General features: G+C 41.6%; 1 protein-coding gene across 8 annotated transcripts in view; it reads right to left on the bottom strand.

Moving 5' to 3' along the window:
* The window catches only part of SCAPER (S-phase cyclin A associated protein in the ER), a 215,371-nt gene that overhangs the window by 53,000 nt on the left and 149,699 nt on the right, over positions 1-12,672 (bottom strand). For all 8 annotated transcript variants that reach the window (XM_083630088.1, XM_083630090.1, XM_083630089.1 and 5 more), the window contains 2 exons: positions 12,352-12,475; positions 3,126-3,355 (listed from right to left, as the gene is read on the bottom strand). In XM_083630088.1, the coding sequence (XP_083486214.1) occupies positions 3,126-3,355; positions 12,352-12,475 (354 nt within the window). The remainder of the gene's footprint in view (positions 1-3,125; positions 3,356-12,351; positions 12,476-12,672) is intronic.

The raw sequence follows: 12,672 nt of genomic DNA, 5'->3' as shown, positions 1-12,672 counted from the left end.
TGAAACTCACCTACAGGTGGTACCTAACACCAAGAAAACTAGTGCTAATACGCTCAGGAACCTCACCAAAATGCTGGAGAGGGTGCGCCTCCACAGGCACATACCTCCACATGTGGTGGGAGTGCCCCAAAATCCAACTATTCTGGACAACAGCCATACGAGAAATATGTAAAATAACTAAGCAAGTATTAGACATCACCCCAGAACTGGCCCTACTAAACATCTTCTAAGACAACAATGCCTACTTACACCACAAAGAACTCATAACTCACCTACTTTCAGCAGCCAGAAACACCATAAACAGACACTGGAGAGACCTGTCAGGAGGAAGCATGGACCAATGGTACCAAATAGTATGGGAAACAGCCCTACTAGAAAAATTAACCAATAAACTGAAACTGACACAGGGACAAATAGAAGAAGACGCCTTCACCCCGGTATGGCTCCCCTTTATCACAAACACAGCCCAAAAAGACAACGACAATAATCCACCAACAGCACACAAACTAATATGGCTAACTTATCCAAAACACCCACCCACCCCACTCACACACGAAAACATAGATCACCACAGCCAATCACAAATGAACAACCACACCCTGGGCCAACCCCAACCTCTCTCACCACCAAAGGAACACAAGTGAACAACAGAGAACAAGCACGAGTAACTCTGACAGCAAACCCTACATACATTAAGCAAATTAGAAACATCGCCACCCGACCCCACCCCCATCTCCCCCCTTCCCCCCCAATGTCTCAACAAATGAAACTGATTTGTAAAAATGTTACACGGAAAAAATACGAGAGACATTACACATACTTCTGTAAAACAAGAAAATCTTCAGTAAATCCCCCCCAAAACACACACACACACAAAAACAAAAAACTAAGGGCTATGATTCCTGGTTTCTTTGCCTAATTGTTCATTTTATTTATCTACCCAGTTCAGACCTTTCTCCAAGTCTTGTTTTGCATTAACTATTGTTTAGAATTGAAATCATGTTTTGAACTATGGTTTACAGCTGCTTGCTTCTTTTGGCTTTTCACCTGCTTGGCACTTCCATCTCAAGAGGTACATCTCACTTCAGACATCATGCTAAATCATGGTTAGCACAAACCATGGTTTGCAAACCCACTTCAAACTACAATGTCTGAATCCTTGATTTACTGGCCAATACCATGAAAAATGGCTTATCATCAGACATCATACTGAACTACAGCTAATGGTTTTATAATAATTAAAGTGAGCTTCCAATTGCTTCTTGGCCAGCGGGGCTTGCTGCCAGGGCTGATCAACTACCTGACACGGATAGCAAGCCCCACTAGGGAGCTGGCCACCAGGAACTCTCTAGTGCAGCTGAGAGGGCTTGCTATCAGGGCAACCTGTTGATCTGCACTGTCAGCGAACCCCTTTGAAGGCATGCTTCCATCGACAGTGCACCTTCACAGAGGTCTGGCGTGAGTCTATTTGCTGGCACAATTTGAATCCAAACCACACCTGCAAAGAGGCTTCAAAGAGACTCCCTGTAATAACTGAACAGGTAACTTCATCATGTAAAGATTCGTGCAAAGGCAGGTGGGAGAAATAAGGATTCAGGTTTAATATGATGTATGAATTATAATCTTCTCAAAGACTTCACAGATACTTTAATAGCGAATATGAAGGGGAAATTTCATAAGCAACAGCGACTACCGCTTAAGGAAATCTGCGTTAGAAAAGGACTCCACATGCACCAAGGTAAAGAAGGAATATCCCTGCATCTATCTGGAAAAACAGCAAGAGGTGGCAAAAATGCCAATTTAAATAAAAATGGTACAGCACATAGGAAAGGATGTAGATAAAATACAGAAAGATAAAGAGCTGTGCATCAAGTGCAGTTCCTGCCATCTAGAAATTAATGTATTGAGAAAGGCATTTCAAGTGCATCTAGCGCAAGAGGTCAGAGCAAAAGGAAGGCCAGGGTCAGTGCAAGGGGCAGAGGGGGGTTGAAGACACGGCAAAAGGTAATTTATTAAGAGAAGAGGGAGACCTCCTTGAAAAATTAAATGTATCCTTTACTGCATCTTCCAGAGAAGGTGGAAGACAGATGACAAAGACAAAAGAAAGACAAATGTTTGGGTGGGGTTGGGAGCACTAACCCAGAATCCTATTCAGAGAGGAAACAGACAAGAGATGATGTGCAGGGTGCTCCCCGCATCACCCAACCCAGGCACCAGGCAACTGATTTCCCTTCCCTTTTAGTCTCATGCCGAATATGTCATGTCTTTAGGGGCTGCCAACTGGACATATATGGAATTTTGAAAAAAGGTTTGTGTAAAATTTGGATCCAGCAGAATTAGAATGGATCCTCCTGAATCGGCATAATTTCACATGGGTTCACAAAAAAATTACCATCAAATTAAAGCTTACAGGCTGCGCAACAAAAATCAGCACAATAAAAATCACCACCGCAAGAATACTGGCACGGATCCTCATGTTTCTGGAATGATCTCCTTTGAGATGTACCTAGCACCAACATTATGAACTTTAGTCAGTGGCCAAGTATGCACATCCTTATTCAGGCCTTTGAAGATGGATGACGTTATTGGCCCATAATGCTACACTGATTTTGTTTAACATTATTGGCCCATAATGCTATACTGATTTTGTTTAACATGCATTTTGCTAACATGTATCTTGTTTATATTGTATTTTTAATGTTGGGTTTAATAGATGATTTTGTTATGCATCTTTGGGATCTAAGGCCATATAGGGAAGGAAGGATATACATTTGATAAACAAATAGATGGCTTCAATATTTATTTATTTACTATATCAGCCAATGTACTCAAGATGGTTCACCATTAAATGATACAAAAGAGAGAAGAGGAAGGGAAGGAACAGGACAACAAACCTGCTCAGGCACCATGGCCACTGCAGGAGGGGAGGTGTCAAAGGACTGCTGCTTACAGCTCAGCCCTGCGGCCGTCACCTCTCCCCTGGATGAAGTGGGGAAACTGTGGGTGGAGACTAATCTGGAAGAGGAGGGGCCAAATGGCAGTTCACTCCAGCCAGGTTGATGGAGAGGACTTGATCTTTCGTTTTCCCCTATGAAGAGGTTAAAGACATCCAGTTGTTTTCTCACCTAATGAGATCTTGCATCCTGCTGTTAAAGGCTTCAGCTTGTGTGGCCTTGTTCTTTGGTTCCTGAATTAATTTTGGCACACAAATCTGTTTGTTCCCATACGATACACTGGAGATCAGGCACCCGAACACCACAGCTATGATTCTTAGAACTCCAGTGGTTACACCTTCAAACACTTGCTTGTTGGCAGTTCTTCCTAAGGTAGCATTATGGTCATCTGGAATGTAAACCTGCACACATATATCAAAACAAAATAAATTATTAAAAAACAAAACAACCCTGCTCCATTTTCCAAATTATTTGTTTCAATTCTTTCAACAGTTCCTCACAGGACTTCATTCCCAGAGCCCTCACCACCCTGGTCGCCTGCCTCTGGATGCCCTCCAGCTGGTGAGGTGATGCCCTTCACCGAGTCACCCCAGAGTCTTTAAGGCGTGCATTAGGAATAATAAGGATGAAGATAAACAGAAGGAGATGTGTCTTAAGTGGCAGACTGTCAACACTGTCCAGAGCTGGGTATCATTCTAGGAAGAAAAAGGCTGGCTCCAGGGAACTTTGGAATGAATACCAAAACAAATAAGGCTGCTTTCTAAACTCAGAAATTAATGATAACTCCAAAGTGATTTCACTTTAAAAAAAGGTATTTACACTTTTATTGTACAATAGTGGAATCATAAAGTACAGTTGCCCCACAGTTGAGTGCTGTATCTCTCTCCATGGGAATATGGTAACACTTGGCAATGAAGAACATGCACATTTTTTTTTATTATTCATCAGCTCTGTGCCTTGAGTTGGTACTTAAAATCCGTTGTAATAGTCTGTTCCTGGTAACGAGCCAAGCTAGGAAGTGAGAAGTCTTCAGCTACTTATTCAAGTTCAGTTGAAGAAAGAATATTGTGTTGCATCAGTAATTTACACAGCCTGGAGTAATTCACGCCTGGTGATTTTGATCCTCTACCTAAGTAGATGGATTGTATTTAAAACACGTGTGCCTATTTAATTAGCAAGTAAGATGCTACAATTTGGAAGTCATTAGCACAGCAAGCATTCTCTGTACAGTGGTACCTTGGTTCTCAAACGCCTTGGTACTCAAATGCCCTGGTTCCCAAATGCCGAAAACCTGGAAGTAAGTGTTCCGGTTTGCAAATGTTTTTCGGAAGCTGAATGTCCGATGCAGCTGTCGGCTATTGTTAACGGGGTGCCTACACCAATCAGAAGCTGCGTCTTGGTTTTCGAACATTTCGGAAGTCAAACCGACTTCCGGAATGGATTAGGTTTGGTGCTTTTGTTTTTGCTATTTATTTTGCGTTTTTGTTTTTGAGGCTTTTTTTTTGTGACTGTGTGGAACCCAGTTCAGCTACTGGTTGATTTATTGACTGTGTGACTGCGGAAATGGATAAAAGCCCCGCATCCAAACACTATCATCAGTGTAGGTAAGAAAATTTTTTAATTTTAATTTTTATCATCTACAATACTGTTTTTATTTATTTTATAGTACAGTACTTTGATTATTGCTTTCATTTTATGGATCAGTGGTCTCGTTAGATAGTAAAATTCATGTCAAATGGCTGTTTTTAGGGTTGTTTTTAAAAGTCTGGAACGGATGAATCCATTTTGCATGACTTTCTATGGGAAAGCACACCTTGGTTTTGGAACGCTTTGGTTTTGGAACAGACTTCCCAAACGGATTAAGTTTGAGAACCAAGGTACCACTGTACAACTTAAGGTATTCCATTCTTTTCCCTAAACATGTCTGGCTCAAACTACACACAACACTGGATGATCTGTGATCAATTTGGAGCCTTTTAAAAATGCAGCCAGGCAGTGTTGTGTGTGTGCGAGGGGGGAAAGGGCTGCGAAGGACACAGCTGAGTACCTGCATTTACAGGTAGGAAACCAAAAAGTCACAGTGGTTACAAAAAGCTGCCAATACGGAAAAGGTAAATTATGCTGCTCTTCTAGCACATGAGCACTCACTTCTGTGCCTTTGTGACATCAGCAGCCATGAGGTCCTTTCGCATCTATCTGCATGATTAAAACACCACAGATGTATGGCAGGCAGATATAACAGATCAGGGCCCTTTCAATCCAGGCATCCAAAATCTGAACTGGCTGGCCAAAAGAGGCCTGCCTGGTCCCACTGCTGTGTGCCTTTTGGCAGCAGCAAGGATGGTTTTATTTCAGCAGGTGTTTTTTGGATAATGCTTTGAAATGAGATCTGAATGCTGCTGATTCTGACTTTTTTGTTTTTGTATTGTTGCTTTTGGACTATTAAAATATATATTTTAGCCTTTTAAACACACACACACACACACACACACACACACACACACACACACATATGTTTATTTGGTTTTGCCAAGTGCTTCTGTTATTTGTCATAGGAAGGTAGGGTACAAATACTGGGAATAATAAAGCAAAACACATGTTTTAAAATAAATTAATGAACAAACCTCTGTGTGGGTTGTACTCTCAAACTAGCGTTAGTAGGACTAGGACACGGGGCTTTTAACAGAAGTGGATAATTTATGCACAGCGGTCCTTACTGAGATCAGCAGATGCATGCACAAGGTCAGTTATGGTGGCAAGTCCAGCAGGGGGCAAGGGCCACCAGAAACAGCCATCTTTCCTGCTCCCCCCCCTTACCAAGTAGGCTGCAGCCCTTAGGGAAAGAGCACCCGCTTTGAAGGCAAGAGGTCCCAGGTTCCATCCCCAGGTAGGACTGAGAGAAACTCCCTGCCTGAAACCCTGGGGAGCTGCTGCCAGTCAGAGCTAGACGGACTGGTGGTCTCACTAAGGAAGTTTCCTATCTTCCTGGTGCTGCTAATAGGAAAGTGGGCTGTCATCTTGTTTGTCTGTTACATTTTCAGGACCACAGACCTGCCCTTTTCTCTACTCTACCTCCTCTGCCCCTACGCATGATGTGCAATAAACCTAATGCATCTCCTGTATCTTCGGCATCTCCTGTAAACAAAGCCGAAGCCAGGCAGGGGAAAGGAAAGATATACACTGGCTAACTGAACTGAGGGCTCTTCCCATTTGCTTTCAGCATGCTCTTACTGACTGACCCACAGGACCAGGAGCTTAACTCCATTCTAATGCACAGTCCTAAAGACATCCAAGAAGGTCCAGCAGGTAAATGCTAAAAAGGTGGGAGGCCTAATCCTCTTTGATGGGCTTAGTGCTTCCAGTGTAAACTTCGCGGACCATTTTGAATCTGTCTTAGCATGTTCTACCCACAGCTGAGAATCACGGACAGCAGCCGCCATCCAGGCAGGATGACTCTGGGCAACAACTGTGCTCCTTGCACAAACAATTCTTCTCAGCAGTGGAAGGAACAGTTTTGCCTATACTATCTTATTGTGTTTGACATTTTTTCTTGCTGAATTTTGAAGTCATAATACAGTACCTGCTTACAAATAATAATAATAATAATAATAATAATAATAATAATAATGAGAAACTGCAGCAGAATGAAGAGATAACCTGTCCTTTTGGCTTTTGTGTACCTGGCTGGTGGCAACTAGCCCCTGAGCATAACCAGTTTGCTTGAGCAGGCGCTGAGGAGAAACAGTTTTGCAGTGCTTGAATGGAGCCCGCAATAAAGGCAGCCGCACAACTGCTATTGTAGGCTGGAAGGAGCAGCTCTGGGGAGGGCAGCTGTTTGCGCTTGGGGAACCAATCCTGCTTTAAAGGCTAGTATTCTTTAAAATGCTACTGGCTCCCACAGTTGTAAACAGGTAGTAGTACTAAAACACAGGAGCACACCAATACTCTTCACCACTGTCCCACTGGATGCTGTTCTTTGAACGTTATCCTGCCCGGAAGTGGACAGTGCAAAACAATCTAAAGTGAAACCCAAGGGAATATAAAGTTGAGATACACATTCTTTTGGAATTAGCATGAGTCAGCACTTGGTGAGGTAGCGCTTTGCAAAACAAAAACAAAAAACGACCATTTTAATTTTTCTGTTTGAAATGTTGATGTCCCTGTTGCTGCTTTTTGATCAAGATGCAGCTTTAATGTTCATAGTTTTCCCTATGAATCTGCAATCCTGCTGCAAAGCAGGGACAGGGAATTTTGTTCAGTCTGCATTTTTAATCAACCTGACCCAATTCACACCTCGTGAACTAATATGCGAATCAGAATTTAATTATCCTTATGATAATGTATTTCCTTCTTTATTTATTAATAAAATTTCTTTTAAAGAAAAAATATCTGAATCCTCTGATACAGTTCTTGGCCCAAAAAGCAAACTAAAATGTTCACAAACACCCTGACACAGTCATCAAAGTATCAAAATGGTACCCACTGACTCTTTTTACATCTTAAAGCAATTTGGGGGGGGGGGAGAATGAGAGCGGTCCTAAGATGAAACATCTGGCCTTACTTTTATTATTAGCTTAAATCTAAACATGTTATCACTGAATAATTTAGAGAATGAGCATAAGCTCTCAGGGGAGCATACAGTTTAAAGAACAGAACAGTACAATAAAGTTCTGTAGTCAGAATGAAAACACACAAAAACTGGAGTGTTCATTTATTAAACCATCAAACTCTCAGTGTGCTAGAATGCCCGGGGGCACAAAAATAACTTTTCACCTGACATTTCAAAGCCAGTAGAGTGGGAACCAGGTCTACAGAGGACATCTTAAATATGAGGTGCCATCACCGAGTAGGCTCTCTAATCGAAGATGACGGTGGGACTTGGAGGAAGAGACTCCAATTAGTTTGCAGTTAAATAAACAAAATTAAGGAAATTTTTCTTGGAGTGGGAGACTCAGGCCCAAGTCACAGTTCCCACTTACCTTCTAGCTTTTGTTGGGAAAACCTCTACAATTGACAAAATGCATGCCAGAAGAACTCCCCACCCCCTCCCGGCAACACGCAAACTCCCAATTTACTGCCTACATAAATCCCTTCTCTATACTCTCCCAAGGTACAGCTTTCAGCTTCAAACAGCAAGTGAAGAAGCTACAACATCTAAAACTTAAAAAGATGAAACAAATATGGGACAAGTAGGCAACCTATACTGAAACATTCAAATCATCTATCTATCAATCTCACCCACTATTAAGCCTTCCACGTACAATCTACTGCAGACCCACGGAAAGAGCAAAAATGTTGTTGGTTTTAATTTTTTCCAAACATTCCTCAGGATGACCTTAAGGATCTCTTGGCTGACGCCACAGGATAATATTTTGTGACTGCCCTTCCTCTCCAAAGCAGAACCTGTCTTTCTGTGGGTGCCCTCGGGGGACACGCACCAAGGGGGGTTGTACACCTTGTGCTGCTATCTCTGATCATGGCATTCCTGGTGTGTCTGAACCCCGTTCTCAACATCAGCAGGGGTGCTGTGGTTTCTGCAGACTTTAAAACACCTCTGGGCTTGCCTGAACAGAAACGTTTTGAGAAAGAGGCACTTCTGGAAAGTATTTGCAGTAAATACTACTGACGTTCTCTCTCTTGTCCCTTACAAAACCGAACAATTAAGCTATGGAGCGACTGGCGCTGCTTCCTAAGGTGGGTGGTCTGCGGGGTCAGGGTGGAGGCCAATTGCAGGGCGGTGGAAGGGAAGATAAAGCTGACTGGTGTTACCTGGCTGGGGACTAAACAAAGCTTTTAGCTCCTGACAGCTCCAGTCCTTCAGCCTCCAGACAGACAACAAGAAGAAATAACCCAGAAGAGGACAAAAGCCTAGTAAGCCTCAATATTAAAGCAAGTCCCTCTGTTGCAGAGTCAAACATGCAAGTGCCATTACTTGGCTGATAAAAGCACCTCTCTTTAAGGGTGTACATTTTGCTCCATAATTTATTCAAATCTGAAATATGACATAAGCATCTCCATTCAAGTAATTTAAGCTACAAAATGCAGTGGCAATAAGAGAATTCACCCTCCTTTAGCTGTAAGGCCACTCAAAAAAGGGAAAGCAAAAAGTAATAATTGTCAGATGCTCCTTAGAGAGTTTACAAACAGAGAGATACTTAAAACAAGAAACAACTAGCAATCAATGCATTTTATTTACTATTGTTAATGTTTTATTCATATCTGACACTTTGAAGTATAAAGGATTGCCAAGATGGCTCTCAAATTTGAAATTCAAATTATCCCAGACTGTGACTCTTTGTGGTATCATGACTACGAATGTCACGCTAGGACTGGGAAGGTCCACTGACCGTGGGCTTGTCACTTTCAGGCTGACCTCCTTCGTAGGGTTGTTGTGAGGATAAAATGAAAGGAGGGGACAAAGAGGAGTGAAAACGGTGGATGCCGTCCTGAGCGTCTTTGAGGAATGGGGGGATACATTGGCACCCTGGGCTCCTTCGGGAGGAAGGGCGGATATAAAGTGAATCAAATCCATCAATAAATAATGGAATGCATTATTTCATAGTGAATAAAAAGAAGGAAAGTCCAATCTTGCAGGAACTGTTCTAAATAATTAAGATTCCTAGATTAATGCAATCCAAGGTAAAATGTATGCTAGTCATGCGTGGTTTTGTCCATAATTTGGATATAGTTCAGGAATAGGTACTGTACATAAGAGGCAGTGGAAGCAAGAATCTGGTGCTTAGTAAATGTGGTGGGAACATTTAACCCACGGTGGCAGTGACACTTCTGAAAGGAAAGCAACTAACTGAATGAACAAAAGCACCTAAGACCAGGTTCAAGGCAAGCTCAGATTGCTTGCTAACTTGCTCAGCTTGTTGTTTCCAAAGACATTTAGAAACACTCATTAGATCTATCTGAGAGCACTTGATTAATAAATTAATCCAACCTGCCCCATAGAGTCTATTTTTTAAAACACAAAAGAATTTGTACTGAAATATATCACCACCACCTCTCCCCAACTTAAGACACTGCTAAAAATATTCAGTTTTTAGGTTTCATCATGCAATGCACACATGTCTTTCTAGGGAAAATGTCAAAAAGTAACTATAAATTTTATAGGATGCAACTGCTTGTTATAAATTAACAATTCAAGTTTACTGCTCAAACAGAACAAGTGAGCCTCTCTTACAATCTATTTGATTCTTTCACTAGAGAAAAAAACACACCTTGACACCACACTCCCCCAATGTTAGTTTTCTATGCAATAATCCGTATTACAGAAATGTGGGACACTTAGTGGCTCAATTCATGCACACAATAGAACATTCACTGATTTGTTTCACTAAACTTTCCCTTCAGCAATAAGTTCACAAAAACCCTACAGGCATTCATTCCAGTGGACGCTTTTGTCTCAGTGGATAAAGGTGCAATCCAATATACATTCACTGGGGCATAAGACCTACTGAACACAGAGGGGCTTGCTTCTGAGTAAATGTGCTTGGGACTGCATTGCATGTCTTTGATATAGCAAATGTCAGCATTAAAGTGGTTAGACGAAAAGAGGACTGTTGAGTCAAGGAAAACAACGAGCCAGCAGATAACTGGATGCTGCTCCAAGTGTCAGAAGTTGGAAATGGTCCACAGGATCTGCTGCTCTGATGTAAGCAAATCTGTGGAAGCTCCCTGGTCTAGGCCCATCTGGGGAAAAGGTTATGGCCACTGAGGCTGATTCTTGATGAAGGAACTGGCGTGAGTTCGTTTTTGAGTGGAAGAGTTTTGCCTCTTCATCTAAACAAAGGGTTTGAATGCCTATTCCAGGAAAGGACAGACTTCAGGCTTATGGGAACTATGTGCCTTTTACTGGGACCCCAGATTCACCAACCCAAGCCAGATGCAAAAGAGAACTAATTATAACGAATGAAATCTGAGCCCAGTAATAGGCCTTTGACATCAAACCATATTAACTGCTGGTGGACCTCTTTTATACTTTAATTGCTCAAACAAGTATCTTGTGCATTCAGCAGAGGACGTACAACCATACTGTGGCTTCCTACGTACAACAGAGAGCTAAATGTAAGCAAGCTCAAATTGTATACCTCAGTTCTTCCAGGAAAGAGCTGGAGGAAGGCAAATGACCAAGTGACAAATGAAAAACAGAATTTACAAGTTGCGTTCAGGTTCCTTTTGTTGACAATGAAGGCTTCCTCTTAAGTGTTTGTCAACTGTCCTATGGCGTGTTGGTTCTAACTGTGCAATGTAAATTATTCAAGGCACATACATAACTTTTCAATTAACAAACTGCTTGGCTCATGAAAACATATACACACCATTTATAAGTAGCAGTCCTAGACTAAATATCTCATGATAAGGAGGTTACTATGAATTAAAAATGAGTTTCTAATAAAATATTTAATGACATCTGAAATTAAGTGAAAGTTAAAAGTTTCCCCATTAAAATGTATCTGTCTTTCTCTTCCACCCCCCCCCCTATTTGCAAAACCTGTTAAGATGCAGAATGATGCATTTTCATGTAATAAAAACAGAATGCAGAATAGACCATGTGAATTCCAAGATTTCAACTACGTGAGAGGGCAACAAACCCAACATGTACAAAGCGGACGTTAGCTTTCTTTCAGGCAAATGCACCCCTGCCCCTAAACATTTGTCTCCTTACCGAGTGTCTCCTTTTGCCACTTATCCCCTAGCTGGACCAAGTGGAAGCAGTTAGAGGGAAGTTATGTGGCAGCAAGCAGTGAACGTGAGATGGCTTCAACCCCTGACCACAGTGGGGGCCCCCGTCAGTGGAATGCTCTCCCCAGGGAAACATGCCTAGTGCCGTCCTTGTCAGCCTCTAGGCAACAGGCTAGGACTTTTATTGTATACCCAAGCTAATTTGTGTTGTCTCCTATGGTGGTGCTCATCTATTGTGGGGTGGGTACGAATTATTCCTATTAATATGTTGTTGGGTGAGCATTTTACACATTTTGTATTGTTCATTGGTATAAACTGCTTTATATGCTGTATTTTACCTTGTCAAGTTGCTTTGAGAAATTTTACTGTATAAACCAACTGATAAATGTAATTAGTGTTATTATTAATAAGAATAAGAATAAGTCCCCTCACGCAAATGTCCTTTTTTCTAAAATGTTGCCTCTTACTTTACAGATTAGGGGGCTGTGGTTTGAGCCCCTCCTTCGCTTTGCTGCCCTCCTCAAACTTGCAAGCTCCCAATTCTGCTCCTTTTTACATGTCAGAGGAAGATACAAATGTCCGCACATCACATTGGTAAAATCAAGTAAACACAACATCCATGATGTAAGTGGTCCAGTTATATCAGGTATTTCTAGTCACCACTATGGCACTAACACAGTTAATTCAAAGTTAAAGCATTACATACCATTAACTGGTGCATCAACAGGTCCATTAAAAATGTAATCTTGTTGCTGAACAAAACATAGGTGCAGTTTTCCACACAGTTACTGCAGGCCAGGTGATAAGCGTTTATTGTACTGCAGAGTGACCTAAGAGATAAAGTGAAATTTTAATCATCTTAAGGGAAAATTGCCAATCAAGGTGATATAAATCAATAGTTCTGTGGGACATCTTTTGAGCTTGACTTTTATGCCAACAGCAGACCGCAGCCAAAGGACAAAGCAAATTCTGAATATGGAACACAACAGGAGGAAAGAAAGAACCCATAAAATAAAAAAAATGAATT

This window comes from Podarcis filfolensis, assembly GCF_964270895.1.
Source record: "Podarcis filfolensis genome assembly, chromosome: 9".
In the NCBI taxonomy this organism is placed as follows: Eukaryota; Metazoa; Chordata; class Lepidosauria; order Squamata; family Lacertidae; genus Podarcis; species Podarcis filfolensis.
The sequence above is the reverse complement of the archived record's forward strand: the minus strand, read 5'-3'. Positions and strand labels throughout refer to the sequence as shown.